Here is a 20,201-nt window from a genome sequence, read left to right as displayed (position 1 = left end):
GAGAGAACCTAGCCTACAGTCAGAACTTTAAAACACTCAAGGGTTTTGTGAATTTTAATACAGTTATTCCTTCTGGTAAGACAAGACTTGGGTAGGGTTTAGGACTGTCCTGGCTCTCAGCTCTTGAACTAGAGAATGGAGGTAAAAGGTTCAGCCAGCAAGGAGCCAGCAAGTAAGGAGGGGCCTGAACTCCCAGTGCTTCTTTATTCACACGTGTGGGTGCTCTAATGTTCACAAAGGAGTGTAATGTAAATTTCCCCCACAAACTTTAATACTTTTGTCTAATCAATATTTGAAGTACCTTATACAAACAGGGTTCTGTACAGCAGTGCGTGTGTATGTGTTGGGGGAATGCACAGGAAGAATGTTAAAAGGATAAAAGATGAAATTCAAGTCTGGAAATAAGAGAGTAAGTACCCACGGTGTACCCTTTATTTATACATTTCTGTCTGTCTGTCCTCAGGCCATGGTACATCTCCAGTTCAGTGTTAACTGAATTTTAATCCCACATATGAAGTAACTGTCCTCTCCCTTCTCATATCTCCCTCCTCCTATCCCACTCCTTCTTACCCTGTGTGACCTAGTGAGCCCCGAAAGAGCCTGTGCATATCTCCACCACAATGTATTAAAATCCTCTCTCCAACTGTACTATAAAGCAGTTTGAAAGAAGAGGCCGTGTCTCAGTCATTTTTTAATTTTCAAAGCCTAGCATGCTATCCTGGTACACAATATGCAATAAATTTGGAGGACAAATGTCCTTCTCTGTTTCAAAACACATCTGAGGTTCTACCTAATGATTTTCAATGATTAAACATGTCAACATATCATTTTAGGATTTTCATTAGCAGAAAGGAATCTCCGGATTGAAAATATTTTAGGTTCCTTTTTTAAAACACCAAAGTTTTTGACTAGTGGGAATACAAGTAATTGCTAATTTTTTTCTTTTTATAAAATATTTGGTAAATTTCTATGATAAATGTGCTTATGCAATACAAGAACAAATGGTAACTGTTCATTTACAAAAATAATTTGTTGCTTAAATTGCAAATTAAAACATTCCCAGGGCAATGAACTGGGTTTCTATGATTTCTGAACTGGTAGGGGTATGTGGGGCCTCCCAGGTGACTCAGTGGTAAAGAATCCACCTGCAGGTTTGATACTTGGGTCAGAAAGATCCCCTGGAGAAGGAAATGGGAAAGCACTCCAGTTTTCTTGCCTAAAAAATCTCACGGACAGAGGAGCCTGGTGGGTGACAGTCCATGGGGTTGCAAAAAGACTCGGACACAAGTCAGCAACTAAATAATGGGTGTATGACAAGTGGATACAAGAAAGGTAGGATTTGAGATAAGCTGGTTATAACACAATTTCAGAATGTTACTTTTGATCAATTAATACTTATTTACTGCCTACTATGTGCAGTGTTCTGTTTCAGACACTAGGGAAGTAGAATCAGCATACAAAACCAAAAATAAGAGATCATCTAAAAGACAAAATAACAACAAATAACTCAAATATGGAGAAGAAACCCTGAGCTACTCCTGGGTTTGACAATAGGGTTTGACAATAGGATTTGATCATAGGATTCTCCCTAGAGAAGTGAGGTTCAGTGCTTTTTTCACAGCTTAAGTTCTGGTGTCCATCAGAACTCACCAGATGTCCTGTAAAACCAAGATTCAACTCAGTAGAATGTGAGGAGAAACCTTAAAAAGTGGCAGTAATTGTTACCTTTAGAGCAGACCCACTTTCTGCAGGTGTGGTTCGCATCAGAGCCAGAGAGTCTCCACGGACGGGCACAGTGTTCTCATTTAATTTACCACTAGGAAGAGAAAGGTATGTTCACATCATGGAGGACTGATAGAAGTGACACAGGGGTCACAAGCAGCCTCCTCAGGAAGAAGAAAAACGAACTCTTTAAGAAATAAATCCTGCTTTTCAACACACAAATTATCAAAAAGAGATATCAAGAAAACAATCCCATTTAGAACTGTACTAATAATAAAATATCTAGGAATAAACCTAATCAAGGAGGTGAAAGACCTTTATTTTGAAAACTGTATTCTGAAATGAATGAAAGAATCTGAAGATGATGCAAAGAAATGGAAAGATATCCCATGTTCATGTCTTAGAAGAATTAATATTGCCAAATGTCCACACTATCCAAAGCTATCTACAGATTTAATGTAATCCCTATCAAAATGCCTATCAGGCCTTTACACAGAACTAGGACAAGTAATCCTAAAATATAGATGGAAACACTGTTGTTGTTCAGTTGCTCAGTCTATCTGACTCTTTGCGACCTCATGGACTGCAGCACGCCAGTCTTCCCTGTCCTTCACCATCTCCCTGAGTTTGCTCAAACTAAGGTCCGTCAAGTCAGTGATGCCATCCCACCATCTCATCCTCTGTCATCCCCTTCTCCTCCTGACTTCAATCCTTCTCAGCATCAGGGTCTTTTCCAATGAGTCAGTTCTTCTCATCAGGTGACCAAAGTATTGGAGCTTCAGCTTCAGCATCAGTCCTTCCAATGAATATTCAGGACTGATTTCGTTTAGGATTGACTGGTTGGATCTCCTTGCAGTCCAAGGGACTCTCAAGAGTCTTCTCCAGCACCACAGTTCAAAAGCATCAGTTCTTCAGCGCTCAGCTTTCTTTATGGTCCAACTCTCATATCCACACGCGACTACTGGAAAAACCATAGCTTTGAGTATACGGAACTTGTCAGTAAAGTAATGTCTCTGCTTTTTAATATGCTGTCTACAGTGGTCATAGCTTTTCTTCCAAGAAGCAAGCGTCTTTTAATTTCATGGCTGCAATTACCATCTGCAGTGATTTTGGAGCCCAAGAAAATAAAGCCTCTCACTGTTTCCACTGTTTCCCCATATACTTGCCATGAAGTGATGGGACTTCATGTGATCTTAGCTTTTTGAATGTTGAGTTTTAAGCCAGCTTTTTCACTCTCCTCTTTCACTTTCATCAAGACACTCTTTCAGTTTCTTTTCATTTTCTGCCATTAAAAAAGGTGGTATCATCTGCATATCTGAGGTTATTGGTACTTCTCCCAGGAATCTTGATTCCAGTTTCTGCTTCATTCAGTCTGGCATTAGGCATGATGCACTCTGCATATAAGTTAAATAAGCAGGGTGACAATAAACAGCCTTGACGTACTCCTTTCCCAATTTGAAATCAGTCTGTTGTTTCATGTCTGGTTCTGCTGCTTCTTGATCTGCATACAGGTTTCTCAGGAGGTAGGTAAGGTGGTCTGCTATTCCCATCTCTTTAAGAATTTTCCACAGTTTATTGTGATCCACACAGTCGAAGGCTTTAGCGTAGTCAATGAAGCAGAAGTAGATGTTTTTCTGGCATTCTTTTGCTTTTTATATGATCCAATGGATACTGGCATTGGATCTGGTTCCTCTGCCTTTTCTAAATTCATCTTGAACATCTGGAAATTCTTGGTTCAGGACTGTTGAAGCCTAGCTTGGAGAATTTTGAGCATTATTTAGCTAGAGTGTGAAATTAATGCAATTGTGTCATAGTTTGATCATTCTTGGCATTGCCTTTGGGATTGGAATGAAACCTGACCTTTTCCAGTCCTGTGGCCACTGCTGAGTTTTCCAAATCTGCTGGCATATTGAGTACAGCACTTTTACAGCATTATCTTGTAGGATTTGAAATAGATCAGCTGGAATTCCATCACCTCCACTAGCTTTGTTCACAGTCATGTTTCCTAATGTCCACTTGACTGCACTCCAGGATGTCTGGCTCTAGGTGAGTGATCATACCATTGTGTTTATCTGGGTCATTAAGATCTTTTTTGTATAGTTCTTCTGTATATTCTTATCACCTCTTCTTAGTATCTTCTGCTTCTGTTATGCCCATACCATTTCTGTCCTTTATTGTGCCCATCTTTGCATAAAATGTTCCCTTGGTATCTAATTTTCTTGAAGAGATCTCTAGTCTTTCCCATTCTATTGTTTTCCTCTATTTCTTTGCATTGATCACTGATGAAGGCTTTCTTCTCTCTCCTTGCTGATCTTTGGAACTCTGCATTCAGAGGGTTTATCTTTCATTTTCTCCTTTGCCTTTTGCTTCTCTTCTTTTCTCAGCTATTTGTAAGGCCTCCTCAGACAACCATTTGCCTTTTTGCATTTCTTCTTCTTGGGGATAGTTTTGATCACTGCCTCCTGTACAATCTTACGAACCTCCGTCCATAGTTCATCAGGCACTCTGTCCGTCAGATATAATCCCTTTAAACTATCTGTCTCTTCCACGATATAATCATAAGGGATTTGATTTAGGTCACACCTGAATGGTCTAGTGGTTTTCCCTACTTTCTTCAATTTCAGTCTGAATTTGGCAATAAGGAGTTCATGATCTGAGCCACAGTCAGCTCCCGGTCTTGTTTTTGCTGACTGTATACTGCTTCTCCATTTTCATCTGCAAAGAATATGATCAATCTGATTTTAATACTGACCATCTGGTGATGTCCATGTGTACAGGCATCTCTTGTGATGTTGGAAGAGGGTGTTTGCTATGACCAGTGTGTTCACTTTGCAAAACTGTTTTTGCCCTGCTTCATTCCGTATTCCAAGGCCAAACTTGCCTGTTACTCCAGGAATCTCTTGACTTCCTACTTTTGCATTCCATTCCCCTACGATCAAAAGGACATCTTTTTTTGGTTTTAGTTCTAGAAGCTCTTGTACGTCTTCACAGAACTGTTCAACTTCTTTGGCATTAGTGGTTGGGGCATAAAATTTATATGGAAATTTATATGAAGGACTCCAAATCGCCAAAGTAATCAAGAAAAAAAGAATACAGCTAGAGGAGTCACACTCCCTGACTTCAAGCTATACCATTAAGCTACAGTCATCAAAATAGTATAGTACTGGCATAAAAACAGACATATATATCAATGGAACAGAATAGAGCGCCCAGAAATAAAGCCATGCACTTTTGGTCAATTAAGCCAAAATAAAGGAAGCAAGAACATACAGCAGGGAAGAGACAGTCTTTTCAATAACAGCAGCTGGAAACCTGGACAGCTGCATGTAAAAATGAAATTAGAACATCTCATACCATATACAAAAATAAACCCAAAACAGATTAAAAAAATAAAGGTAAGACCAGAAACCATAAAACTAGCAGAAAACACAGGCAGAACGCTCTTTGACATAAAAGGTAGCAATATTTTTTTTGGATCTGTCTCAAAGCAAAGGAAACAAAAGCAAAAATATAAACAATGAGATCTACTTAAACTTAAAAGCTTTTGTAGTGCAAAGGAAACCACTGACAAAATGAAGAAAACAGAATGAAAAAATATCTACAAATGCTACGACCAGTATGGGGTTAATACTCAAAACAGAAATGGTTCAAACATCTCTATTTAATAAAAACAAATAAACCAATTAAAATCGAGCGTGGGCAGTGGGGGGCGGGGGTTGGTGGTGAAGTGGGCAAAGGATGTGACAGACATTTTTCCGGAGAAGATATATACAAATAGGCAACAGGTACACGAAAAGATGCTCAACGTCTCTGCTCATCAGGGAAATGCAAACCAAAACCACAATGAGACATCACCGCACACCTGTCAGCATGGCTATCATCAAAAAGAACAGAAATAACAAATGCTGGAAAGGATGTGGGAATTCCCTGTTGGTGGAAATTCCCTGCTGGTGGGAATGGAAGCTGTTGCAGCCACTATGGAAAACAGTACGGCAGCTCCTCAAAAAAACAAACTGGAACTATTATATGATCCAGCAATTCTGAGTGTATATCTGAAGGAAAAAAAACACTAATTTAACAAGATATGTGCCCCCTCAGTGTTTACAGCAGGGTTATTTACAATAACTAAGATATAGAAGTGACCTAAGTGTTCATCAAGATGAATGGATAAAGAAAATGTGGTGTGTATATATGTAATGGAATATTACTCAGCCATAAAAATGAAAATTTGCAACAACATGGATGCACCTAGAGGGTATTATGTTTAGTGAAATAAGTCAGAGAAAGACAAATACTGTACTTTATCACTTACATGTGAAATCTAAAAAAATTAACAAACAAATGAATATATAAGTGAAGTAAGTCAGAAAGCAGTTTGCAGGTATAGAGAACTAGAGGTTACCAGTGAGATGAGCTAAGTGAGGAGGGGGTGGATAGTGGTAGGAAATCAATAAGCAGAAACTATTATGTATAAAAGATGCTTTACTCCTTGGAAGGAAAGTTATGACCAACCTAGACAGCATATTAAAAAGCAGAGACATTACTTTGCCAACCAAGGTCCATCTAGTCAAGGCTACGGTTTTTCCAGTAGTCAAGTAGTGGATGTGAGAGTTGGACTGTAAAGAAAGCTGAGTGCTGAAGAATTGATGCTTTTGAACTGTTGTGTTGGAGAAGACTCTTGAGAGTCCCTTGGACTGCAAGGAGATCCAACCAGTCTATCCTAAAGGAGGTCAGTCCTGGATGTTCACTGGAAGGACTGATGTTGAAGTTGAAACTCCAATACGTTGGCCACCTGATGGGAAGAGCTGACTCATTTGAAAAGACCCTGATGCTAGGAAAGATTGAAGGCAGGAGGAGAAGGGGATGACAGAGGATGAGATGGCTGGATGGCATCACTGACTCAATGGACAAGAGTTTGGGTAAACTCTGGGAGTTGGTGATGGACAGGAGGCCTGGTGTGCTGTGGTCCATGGGGTCGCAGAGTCAGACATGACTGAGCAACTTAACTATGTATAAAATACATAAGTTACAAGAATATAAATATAACCAATAATTTATAATTGTAAAAATATAATCCATAAAAATATTTAATCATTACATTGTACACCTAAAACAAATATAATATTGTAAATCAATGAATAAGAATCCTGAGGCCAAACCAAAAAAAGAGAGATTAGTCCTATGTAGTTTACACTGCTACAAAACACAGAAAGCAAATGAAAAAATCCTTACAACATATGTGTATATGGAAGAACATGTACAATGTTAACTTGTAACAAGCATTTATTTGTCCTTTAGTAAAAGAATGAATATACTGTGGCAGTTAAAATGAAGAAACCGTGGGCTTCTCTGGCGGTCCAGCGGTTAGGAATCTGCCTCGAAATGTAGGCAACACCAGTTCGATCCCTGATCCAGGAAGATCCCACATGCCACAGAGCAACAAAGCCCATGTACCACAACCACTGAGCCCATGTTCTAGAGCCTGAGAGTCACAACCACTGAGCCCATGCTCTACAACAAAAAAAGCCACTGTAGTGAGAAGTCCGTGCACCACAACTAGAGAGTAGCCCCCACTCAGTGCAACTAGAGAGAGCCCAGGCACAGCAATGAAGACCCCCAACAAGGCCAAAAGTAAATAAATAGATAAACCCTCCAATGTCGGTGGGAATGTAAACTGATACAGCCACTACAGAAGACAGTATGGAGACTGTTTTAAAAACTAGGAATAAAACTACCATATGACCCAGCAATACCACTTCTAGGCATTTACCTGAGGAAACCAAAATTCAAAAGGACATGTGTACCCCCAGTGTTCACTGCAGCACTATTTACAATAGCCAGGACACAGAAGCAACCCAGATGTCCATTGATAGATGAATGGATAGAGAAGCTGTGGTACGTAGATACACTGGAATAGTACTCAGCCATAAAAAGGAATGAATCTGAGTCTATTCTAATCAGGTGGATGAACCTAGAGCCTATTACACAGAGTGAAGTGAGTCAGAGAGAGAAAAACAAACATCGTAGATTAATGCACATATATGGAATCTAGAAAGATGGTGTCAATGAACCTATTGGCAGGGCAGCAATGGAGACGCAGACATGGATAACAGACTTACGGACATGGGTGGCAGGGAGGAAGGAGAGGGTGGGACAAATGGAGACAGTAGCATGGAGCCGTATACACTACCATACAGAATAGACAGACAGCCAGTGGAAATTTGCTATATGACTCAGGGAACTCGAACCAGGGCTCTGCAGCAACCTAGAGTGGTGGGGGAAGGTGGGAGGGAAGGTCAAGAGGGGGGAGACATATGTATATCTATGGCTAATTTATGTTGATGTATGGCAGAAACCAAAGCAATATTATAAAGCGATTATCCTTCAATAAAAAATAAATAAATTTTTAAAAAAGATTTTAAAATTCAGATATATCAAAACAAAAACCACTGAACTGTACACTGTAAATGGGTGAAGTGCATTGCATAGTATTTGAATTTTATCTTAATAAAGCTGTTATTACAAAAACAAATGATTTGAACAGAAATTTCTTCAAAGCAGAAAAAATGTTCAATATCATTATTTTTTTTTAAATTGGAGGATAATTGCATTACGATGTTGTATTGGTTTCTGCCATACAATAACATCATTACTCTTAAGGTAAATGAAAATTAAAACCACAAAGGGTTTTGTAGCTCATATTCACTGGGATGGGTATAATTTTTAAAATGGAGAATAATAAACACTGGCAAGGATATTGAGAAACAGAAATGATCATACATTGCGGATGGGACTGGAAAATGTCACAGCTGCCTTGGAAGATAGTTTGGCAGGTCTTCAGTAAGCTAAAAATAGTTACCACTGAGCAACAACCCTCCTGGGCACATATTAAAGAGAACTGAAAGCAAGTCTACAAATTTTTTGTATGTAAATATTCAAGAACTACCTTATTCAAAATAGCCACAAAGTAGAAACAACAAAGGCTTCCCAGGTGGCTCAGTGGTAAACAATTCACCTGCCAGTGCAGGAGAGGCAGGTTCCATCCCTGGGTGAGGAAGATCCCCTGGAGAAGGAAACGGCAACCCACTCCAGTATTCTTGCCTGGGAAATCCCATGCACAGAGGAGCCTGGCAAGGTACAGTCCATGGGGTTGCAAAAAGAGTTGGACATGACTTAGTGATTAAACAACAAACAACGGAAATATCCATCGACACATGGATCAACAAAATATGGCATATCTACACAATCGACTATCATTCAGCTATGAAGTACCGAAACATGCTACATGAGTACACCTTGAAAACATTATGCTAAATGAAAAAAGTCAGACATATTTGCACATATTTGTACAATTCCAGTTATACGAACCATCCAAAATAGGAAAATCCAGTACAGGCAGGAAGCAGATGGGTGGTTGCCAGGTGCTGGACAAAGAAGTAGAGAGACTCATACAGGGAGAATGCTTCTTTTAGGTGTGATGACAGTATTACGGAATTAACAGTGGTAAGGGTTGCACAACTCTGTCAAAGTACTAAAAAGCACTACATTGCACACCTATAAAGTGTAAATGCACGGGAACGATAACTTTATAAAAAAGATAAAAGAAAAATGATCTAAGTCTACTATAGCAAAATAGGAAAATGTGACAAAGCTTGACAGCTGGTGCACAGACATGTATTATGCAATCTCTAAAGCTTTCTGTATGCCTGAAATATTCCCTTTTAGAAGCGGGGTACAGCAATTTTTTAAAAGTCTAGTATGGCAAGGGGAAGAAAAATCAGAGTAACTGGAAAGGAAAAGACCCAGAAACAGACCCAAGTTTACATAAAAGTATATAAGAACGTGAGTATTCTTTAAAGCAGGGGTCCCCAACCTCTGGGATCTAATGCCTGATGATCTGAGGCAGAACTAATGTAATAATAATAGAAATAAAGTGAACAATAAATGTAATGTGCTTGAATCATCCCGAAACCATCCCCCCTACCCCTGGTTCATGGAAAAATTGTCTTCCATGGAACTGGTCCGTGGAACCAAAAAGGTTGGGGATTTCTGCTTTAAAGGATCCATCTCAAATGTTGGAAGGAAAATAGATAATCAAAACACCAACAGCCATGAAGAAAAATAAATCTGGAAGTTGGATATTCTAACATCTTTCTAGCTTTGGTGAAATTTCTGACAAACAACTGGGTAGTTACATCTTCATTATTCCCCTCTTCACAAAAAAAGTTTATGATTAAGTTCCCCTTAAAGGCTTCAATAATAACAGTAGTATTAAAAATGTTATGTGCAACGGACTTCCCTGGTGGTCCAGCGGTAAAGAGTCCACCTTGCAAGGAAGGGGACTCAGGTTTGATCACTGGTTAGGGAACTAAGATCCCACATGCCACAGGGCAAACGAACCCATGTGCTGCAACTACTGAAGTCCATGGACCGCAACTAGTGAGTCCATGTGCTGCACTGAAAGATCCCGCCTAACAAGACAAAGATCCCTCATGCTGCAACTAAGACCTGATGCAGCAAAATGAATAAATAATGTTTAAATGATATGGGAAAACTGATTCATTAGAATTAATAAAAGGTTAAGCTGGAATTCCAGTTGTACCCTGATCACCAGTGAGTAAGTTTGCTGAGTACTAACTGTAAAGTCCTCTATACAAAGCATGCACTTAAGTGTTATGTTGATGACAGCACCTGGAACTGAACAGCATTAATCAGAATACTCACTCAACAATGTTTAGCACCAACTAAGCACAGAACACTAGATACAGAGAGATGAACAAAACAAACTGGCATAGAGCAGGGGGCAGAAATCTAGTAAGATAAATAAATGGTGTATTAGTCAACAAGAAAAGACAGGCAGAAAGAACTCAAAGGGGACTGTAAAGACACCTGGGTGCGTCGCGTGAGAGCCTGCAGAAACAAAGTTTATAGAAACAACCCATTGTGCTGACAGGATGGCACCAAGACAACTGCCACACCTGAGAGATATTGCACATATACCTCATCAAGTACCTTACATTAAAAATGTCTTCAAAGGTTTCAATCAGCTGAAGAATGAGAATGAAAAAAGACTAATTAGGAGTATCTTCAAAGTAGGGCTTAAGAAGCTATGTATTAATGGATAGAAGAGTGAGTCAAACTATCTTTCCAACAGATACTCTGAAACCATGCAGTCACAAACTTGAAAAGAGGGGAAAAAAAAGTACCCCCCAAAGAAAGGTAAGAGGAAAAGAATATCAGTTTACTTCCATCTCCCCAGCACTCTACCTGTCTGCGGAAGCATCCTGAACACTGGCATTTTTATGACTTAATAAGTGATCTTCTCTTGTAACCTAAGAAAAGGAAATCACAAAAATTAAATCTCTATCGATGATACTAAAATAAGAAGAAATTTATATTCCTTTGCAGTAAAAATAGAAATGCCAGTTTGCTTCTGTTCTAGAAAGAGGTAATCATACCTCATTCATGGAAACATCAGTTAACTGCACCCAGTGCAGTCCTATTCACCTGAACTCATACACCAAGTGCCCATTTCAATATATAGGTATGCAAATCCATATGCTTTACAAGACAGCTCTCCATGATTTAAGACACCACCTGTATGTTGGTCAATATACACAGAATCCAAAAAGATTCAATGCCAAAATTTTTCAAATTTATCAAAAGAAGAAACAGATGTTAAGCTGTGTATTTGGCTTTTTATTTTTCCCTGAATATTTCAGAAGAGAATTCTAAAAACTCTTTCTGAAGAAGTCAGTTTTTCCCTTAATTTTATTGAGGTATCATTTACATACAGCAAAATGCCACACATTTTCAACGTATGATGATGAATTCTGAAAAATATACAGGGGTACCTAATTAACACTACAATCAACATATATAACATGCCCCCTGCCCCTACATGTTCCCTTGAGGTTTCCAATGCAATCCCAGCAAAAACCCACACACGCAGCCAGCCATGATCTGTCCTCTTTTTCTGGCTGGCAGGTTTTTGTGCTGCATGCAGGTTTCCTCTAGCTGCAGTGGCCATGGGCTACTCTTCGTTGCAGTGCATGGACTTCTCATTGTGGTGGCTTCTCTTGTGGAGCACAGGCTCCAGGTACGTGGGCTTCAGTAGCTGCAGCACTATAGTTTATATAAATGGATTTATAACACCTGTCTTCTGTGCTTCCCTCTAGAGAGCCATGATGTTTCTGAGGTTCACCCATGGTGTTGCATGCATTAACACATTCCTTTTTACGTACTGAGTAGCTTCCCACTTTACAGATGTAGCCCGTTTATTTATCTGTTTCCTTGCTGATGGACATTTGAATCACTTCTAGTTTTTACCTGCTACAAACAAAGATGCCAGAGCATTCATGTACCAATATCTGTATGAACCTATGTTTTCAGTTCTCTTGGATAAATACCTAGGAGTGGGACTGCTGGGTCATACAAGAAGTGTATGTTTAATATATTACCAAATTCTTTTCTAAAGTACCTGTAATATTTTATGTTCTTACCAGCCATGTGCATTGCAGGCAGTCCATTACTGCCCACACAGGGATGGTCAGTTGTTAACTTTAGCTATGAAGTATGAGGTCAGCTGTACATTATTTGCATAGACACCCTTTATCAAGCTGAAGTTCTACTCTATTCCTATTTTGTTGTGAACATTTATCATGATCAGGTCTTAAATTCTGTGGAATGTCCTTTCCATATAAATGGAGACAAGTTTCCTTAATTTTTAATATGTTGAACTATACTTGGTTTTTGAATGATAAACCACCTTTTTCCCCAAGATAAACTCTTGGCCATGGTTACTGTCCTGTTTATTAATTGTTGAGTAAGATCTGCTTCTATTTTGTTTAGGACTTTCGGTCTGTAGCAGCTTTTTTTTTGTACAATCTCTCTCCGGCTTTGGTATCAGGGTAAAACCAGCCTTGTAAGTGAGCTGGGACATGCTCCCTGCTCTTCTATTTCCTGCAAGAGCTTATGAAGAATTGTTATTATTTCTTCCTTAAATTGTTCAGTAATCTTAACAGTGAAGGCATCTGGTCCTGAGTTTTTCCTTGTAGGATGATTTTAAACTATAAAACAAAATCTCTTTCATTTAGAGCTATTGAAGTTATTTTTCTCTTGTTTGAGTCAAGATAGACTCAGAAATACAACTGAAGCGTCAGGTGACGACAGCTGCCACCACCTCTGCTGCTACAAGAGGCAGTATCAGCACTGGGATCAATATCAATATAGTGAGTGCTAAACACTCACTATGTGCCTGCCAGGAGTCACTCCATGGCCTTCATATTTATTATTTTATTTCATCCTTATAACCCACCTTAGGTTATGTATTACCATTACCCCCTTTTAAACATAATTTAATTGAGGCTCAGAGAAATAAACTAATTTGCCAAGTCCCAAAGCTAGTAGGTGGTAGATAAGAAACAGGATTCAAACTCTAGCTGTCTAATTCCAGAGCCTGTACTGACATATTTCGTAATTATTTTTATATGTAAACATTTATGTTTTATGTTTACATTTGGGTGAGAAGGTACAGAAAGCACACGAACAACATTCCTCGAGTTCTTCCAGTTCTCTTCAAGGCCTGTGCCTGGGACAGGATGGGTAAGGAGCCTCTTCTCAACAACAAGGTCCTGGGAAATCCTCGTTGACAACAGGATGCAGTAAGACAGGCTTCTGCCCTATTTCAGCACAGAGGGTAAACCTGACAGGTGGGAGGGCCAAGGAAAAGCCGATTTTGAGAGCATGGAGGCCATTAACTTCTTGGGGGCTGGTCTCTACACACTGCATCCTTCACAAGATGTCACAACCAACTCTTCGTCTTGCAACCATCACTCAGTTGCTAATAACATGACTAATAACTTTGCTGAATCAGCTATTCAGCTAATAATTTTGCTGAATTGGGATAGAAGGGTGGGAGGAAAAGTGAATTGATAAAGACCTAAAATCACTCTAGGGTTTTTAGCTATATAAATGACAAAAGATTAGGGACTCACTTCTATAGGAATTTGACTTTTAAAAACCTTTATTCTTCTTACTTCATGGCTGCCCCATCTTAATCCACCCGGAATAGATTTCAGAGATGGGAAGGCATCTGCCACCTTGAGCATGTTTCCTGGCTTTACCCTCTCTGTCTCATCACCAGCCAGCTCACTCATGTCCACCATCTGTGTGTGTTCCTTGTTCCACAGGGTCTCCCTCCACTTCAGTGGGACCCTAGTGAAGGCAGCTTACCTTCTGCACTGCTTCTACCTGAGCCTTCAAAATATTACTCTTCAAGTCAGGAGGAACTCTCCTGGTATTCAGCGCTGGGCTGTCGATGGCATTATTCAGACATTTCTCGGTTAACTTTACCACTTCCTCCTGGATATTAAAAACACACTGTAAGCAACTCTGAGAGGATTCAACTAAATGGAAACAGAAAAGGACTGATGAAAGTTCCTATTCAGACAACCGGGGAGTCGTGTGTCTCAGGCAGCCGTCTTATTCCAGGAGGAGTCAGCTCTTACTTGAGGTTTTGAACTAAGATCAGTAATCACAAATAAGGTAGGGACCCCTGAAAATCATCCAGCCACCTGTTGTCTTTGTCTTTAAGCCAACTGAATAACTAATGATACCACCCTGGAAAAATGCCTGAATTAAACCACACATGAGGAATGTGTGCCATCTGCAGTAATTAATTTCAACTGGATTTTAGGTCGGGCCCTACACAGGCTGATCCCTAGAGCTGTTACTGGGTAGATGACTGTGCTTGAGACTTAAGTTATTTGGCCACAAAGAGGCCACTCGCAGGTAAAAGCTTACTAAAATGATAAAATAAAGCACAAGTCCACTGAATGAAGATCACAATTAAAACAATATAAATTAATCTTAACAAACCCATCACAAGCACGGAAATTGATACTGTAATCAGAAATCTTCCAGCAAACAAAAGCCCAGGTCCAGATGGCTTCACAGCTGAATTCTACCAAAAATTTCGAGAAGAGCTAACACCTATCCTCCTCAAACTCTTCCAGAAAATTGCAGAGGAAGGTAAACTTCCAAACTCATTCTATGAGGCCACCATCACCCTAATACCAAAACCTGACAAAGATGTCACAAATAAAGAAAACTACAGGCCAATATCTCTGATGAACATAGATGCAAAAATCCTTAACAAAATTCTAGCAATCAGAATCCAACAACACATTAAAAAGATCATACACCATGACCAAGTGGGCTTTATCCCAGGGATGCAAGGATTCTTCAATATCCGCAAATCAATCAATGTAATTCACCACATTAACAAATTGAAAAATAAAAACCATATGATTATCTCAATAGATGCAGAGAAGGCCTTTGACAAAATTCAACATCCATTTATGATAAAAACTCTCCAGAAAGCAGGAATAGAAGGAACATACCTCAACATAATAAAAGCTATCTATGACAAACCCACAGCAAACATTATCCTCAATGGTGAAAAATTGAAAGCATTTCCCCTAAAGTCAGGAACAAGACAAGGGTGCCCACTTTCACCGCTACTATTCAACATAGTTCTGGAAGTTTTGGCCACAGCAATCAGAGCAGAAAAAGAAATAAAAGGAATCCAAATTGGAAAAGAAGAAGTAAAACTCTCACTGTTTGCAGATGACATGATCCTCTACATGGAAAACCCTAAAGACTCCACCAGAAAATTACTAGAGCTAATCAATGAATATAGTAAAGTTGCAGGATATAAAATCAACACACAAAAATCCCTTGCATTCCTATACACTAATAATGAGAAAGTAGAAAAAGAAATTAAGGAAACAATTCCATTCACCATTGCAACGAAAAAGAATAAAATACTTAGGAATATATCTTCCTAAAGAAACTAAAGACCTATATATAGAAAACTATAAAACACTGATGAAAGAAATCAAAGAGGACACTAATAGATGGAGAAATATACCATGTTCATGGATCGGAAGAATCAATATAGTGAAAATGAGTATACTACCCAAAGCAATTTACAAATTCAATGCAATCCCTATCAAGCTACCAGCCACATTTTTCACAGAACTAGAACAAATAATTTCAAGATTTGTATGGAAATACAAAAACCTCGAATAGCCAAAGCAATCTTGAGAAAGAAGAATGGAACTGGAGGAATCAACTTGCCTGACTTCAGGCTCTACTACAAAGCCACAGTCATCAAGACAGTATGGTACTGGCACAAAGACAGACATATAGATCAATGGAACAAAATAGAAAGCCCAGAGATAAATCCACACACATATGGACACCTTATCTTCGACAAAGGAGGCAAGAATATACAATGGAGTAAAGACAATCTCTTTAACAAGTGGTGCTGGGAAAACTGGTCAACCACTTGTAAAAGAATGAAACTAGATCACTTTCTAACACCGCACACAAAAATAAACTCAAAATGGATTAAAGATCTAAATGTAAGATCAGAAACTATAAAACTCCTAGAGGAGAACATAGGCAAAACACTCTCAGACATAAATCACAGCAGGATCCTCTATGATCCACCTCCCAGAATTCTGGAAATAAAAGCAAAAATAAACAAATGGGATCTAATTAAAATTAAAAGCTTCTGCACAACAAAGGAAAATATAAGCAAGGTGAAAAGACAGCCTTCTGAGTGGGAGAAAATAATAGCAAATGAAGCAACTGACAAACAACTAATCTCAAAAATATACAAGCAACTTCTGCAGCTCAACTCCAGAAAAATAAACGACCCAATCAAAAAATGGGCCAAAGAACTAAATAGACATTTCTCCAAAGAAGACATACGGATGGCTAACAAACACATGAAAAGATGCTCAACATCACTCATTATTAGAGAAATGCAAATCAAAACCACAATGAGGTACCACTTCACACCAGTCAGAATGGCTGCGATCCAAAAATCTGCAAGCAATAAATGCTGGAGAGGGTGTGGAGAAAAGGGAACCCTCCTACACTGTTGGTGGGAATGCAAACTAGTACAGCCACTATGGAGAACAGTGTGGAGATTCCTTAAAAAATTGCAAATAGAACTACCTTATGACCCAGCAATCCCACTTCTGGGCATACACACCGAGGAAACCAGAATAGAAAGAGACACATGTACCCCAATGTTCATCGCAGCACTGTTTATAATAGCCAGGACATGGAAACAACCTAGATGTCCATCAGCAGATGAATGGATAAGAAAGCTGTGGTACATATACACAATGGAGTATTACTCAGCCGTTAAAAAGAATTCATTTGAATCAGTTCTGATGAGATGGATGAAACTGGAGCCGATTATACAGAGTGAAGTAAGCCAGAAAGAAAAACACCAATACAGTATACTAACACATATATATGGAATTTAGGAAGATGGCAATGACGACCCTGTATGCAAGACAGGGAAAGAGACACAGATGTGTATAACGGACTTCTGGACTCAGAGGGAGAGGGAGAGGGTGGGATGATTTGGGAGAATGACATTCTAACATGTATACTATCATTTGAATCGAATCGCCAGTCTATGTCTGACGCAGGATGCAGCATGCTTGGGGCTGGTGCATGGGGATGACCCAGAAAGATGTTATGGGGAGGGAGGTGGGAGGGGGTTCATGTTTGGGAATGCATGTAAGAATTAAAGATTTTGAAATTTAAAAAATTAAAAAAAAATTAAAAAAAAAACAACATAAATTAACTATTATGAAAAGAAATGGGAGAAAAATTAATAATAATTTTAATTATCTACACTACAGCTGATTTAATTTACCTAATTTAAAATAAATGACAATCAATAATAACAATCACCATCACCATCATCCCTACTATGTGCTGTGCTAAGTCGCTTCAATCACGTCCAACTTCTTGCGATCCTGTGGACCAGAGCCTACCAGGCTCCTCTCTCCATGGGATTTCCCAGGTAAGAATACTGGAGTGGGTTGTCATTTCCTCCTGCAGGGGATCTTCCCAACCCAGGGACTGAACCTGTGTCTCCTGCATCTCCTGCACTGGCAAGCAGGTTCTTTACCACTAGTGACACCTGAGAAGCCCTGTCCTTACTATATAACACTGAAGAAGCTGAAGTTGAACGGGTCTATGAAGACCTACAAGACGTTTTAGAACTAACACCCAAAAAAGATGTCCTTTTCATTATAGGGGACTGGAATGCAAAAGTAGGAAGTCAAGAAACACCTGGAGTAACAGGCAAATTTGGCCTTGGAATACGGAATGAAGCAGGGCAAAGACGTTTTGCCAAGAAAATGCACTGGTCATAGCAAACATCCTCTTCCAACAACACAAGAGAAGACTCTACACATGGACATCACCAGATGGTCAACACCGAAATCAGATTGATTATATTCTTTGCAGCCAAAGATGGAGAAGCTCTATACAGTCAACAAAAACAAGACCAGGAGCTGACTGTGGCTCAGATCATGAACTCCTTATTGCCAAATTCAGACTGACATTGAAGAAAGTAGGGAAAACCACTAGACCACTCAGGTATGACCTAAATCAAATCCCTTATGATTATACAGTGGAAGTGAGAAATAGATTTAAGGGCCTAGATCTGATAGATAGAGTGCCTGATGAACTATGAGGATGGAATGAGGTTCGTGACATTGTACAGGAGACAGGGATCAAGACCATCCCCATGGAAAAGAAATGCAAAAAAGCAAAGTGGCTGTCTGAGGAGGCCTTACAAATAGCTGTGAAAAGAAGAGAAGCAAAAAGCAAAGGAGAAAAGGAAAAATATAAGCATCTGAATGCAGAGTTCCAAAGAATAGCAAGAAGAGATAAGAAAGCCTTCTTCAGCGATCAATGCAAAGAAATAGAGGAAAAGAACAGAATGGGAAAGACTAGAGATCTCTTCAAGAAAATTAGAGATACCAAGGGAACATTTCATGCAAAGATGGGCTCAATAAAGGACAGAAATGGTCTGGACCTAACAGAAGCAGAAGATATTAAGAAGAGGTGGCAAGAATACACAGAAGAACTGTACAAAAAAGATCTTCATGACCCAGATAATCATGATGCTGTGATCACTCATCTAGAGCCAGACATCCTGGAATGTGAAGTCAAGTGGGCCTTAGAAAGCATCACTAGGAACAAAGCTAGTGGAGGTGATGGAATTCCAGTTGAACTGTTTCAAATCCTGAAAGATGATGCTGTGAAAGTGTTGCACTCAATATGCCAGCAAATTTGGAAAACTCAGCAGTGGCCACAGGACTGGAAAAGATCAGTTTTCATTCCAATCCCAAAGAAAGGCAATGCCAAAGAATGCTCAAACTATCGCACAATTGCACTCATCTCACATGCTAGTAAAGTAATGCTCAAAATTCTCCAAGCCAGGTTTCAGCAATACATGAACTGTGAACTCACTGATGTTCAAGCTGGTTTTAGAAAAGGCAGAGGAACCAGAGATCAAATGCCAACATCCGCTGGATCATGGAAAAAGCAGCAGAGTTCCAGAAACACATCTATTTCTGCTTTATTGACTATGCCAAAGCCTTTGACTATGTGGCTCACAAGAAACTGTGGAAAATTCTGAAAGAGATGGGAATACCAGACCACCTGACCTGCCTCTTGAGAAACCTATATGCAGGTCAGGCAGCAACAGTTAGAACTGAACATGGAACAACAGACTGGTTCCAAATAGGAAAAGGAGTACGTCAAGGCTGTATATCGTCATCCTGCTTAATTAAGTTATATGCAGAGTACATCATGAGAAACGCAGGACTAGAAGAAACACAAGCTGGAATCCAGATTGCTGGGAGAAATATCAATAAGCCCAGATATGCAGATGACACCACCCTTATGGCAGACAGTGAAGAGGAACTAAAAAGCCTCTTGATGAAAGTGAAAGAGGAGAGTGAAAAAGTTGGCTTAAAGCTCAACATTCAGAAAACTAAGATCATTGCATCTGGTCCCATCACTTCATGGGAAATAGATGGGAAACAGTGGAAACAGTGTCAGACTTTATCTTTGGGGGCTCCAAAATCACTGCAGTTGGTGACTGCAGCCATGAAATTAAAAGATGCTTACTCCTTGGAAGGAAAGTTATGACCAACCTAGATAGTATATTCAAAACCAGAGACATTAAGGTCTGTCTACTCAGGGCTACGGTTTTTCCAGTAGTCATGTATGGATGTTGAGAGTTGGACTGTGAAGACGGCTGAGCGCCAAAGAATTGATGCTTTTGAACTGTGGTGTTGGAGAAGACTCTTGAGAGTCCCTTGGACTGCAAGGAGATCCAACCAGTCCATTCTACAGGAGATCAGCCCTGGGATTTCTTTGAAGGGAATGATGCTAAAGCTGAAACTCCAGTACTTTGGCCACCTCATGGGAAGAGTTGACTCATTGGAAAAGACTCTGATGCTGGGAGGGATTGGGGGCAGGAGGAGAAGGGGACGACCGAGGATGAGATGGCTGGATGGCATCACTGACTCGATGGACTCGAGTCTGAGTGAACTCCGGGAGTTGGTGATGGACAGGGAAGCCTGGCG

At 39.6% G+C, this 20,201-nt stretch overlaps 1 protein-coding gene across 5 annotated transcripts in view; it reads right to left on the bottom strand.

Annotated features, from left to right (window-relative positions):
* Positions 1-20,201, bottom strand: part of EPB41L5 (erythrocyte membrane protein band 4.1 like 5) — a 169,626-nt gene that overhangs the window by 15,638 nt on the left and 133,787 nt on the right. For all 5 annotated transcript variants that reach the window (XM_004004756.6, XM_012140176.5, XM_012140185.5 and 2 more), the window contains exons 19-21: positions 13,957-14,085; positions 10,990-11,054; positions 1,726-1,816 (exon numbers count right to left, since the gene is read on the bottom strand). In XM_004004756.6, coding sequence (XP_004004805.2) covers positions 1,726-1,816; positions 10,990-11,054; positions 13,957-14,085 — 285 coding nt within the window. The remainder of the gene's footprint in view (positions 1-1,725; positions 1,817-10,989; positions 11,055-13,956; positions 14,086-20,201) is intronic.

The sequence above is a fragment of the Ovis aries genome, chromosome 2 (genome assembly GCF_016772045.2).
Source record: "Ovis aries strain OAR_USU_Benz2616 breed Rambouillet chromosome 2, ARS-UI_Ramb_v3.0, whole genome shotgun sequence".
Taxonomy (NCBI): Eukaryota; Metazoa; Chordata; class Mammalia; order Artiodactyla; family Bovidae; genus Ovis; species Ovis aries.
This window is presented reverse-complemented; position numbering and strand designations above follow the sequence as displayed.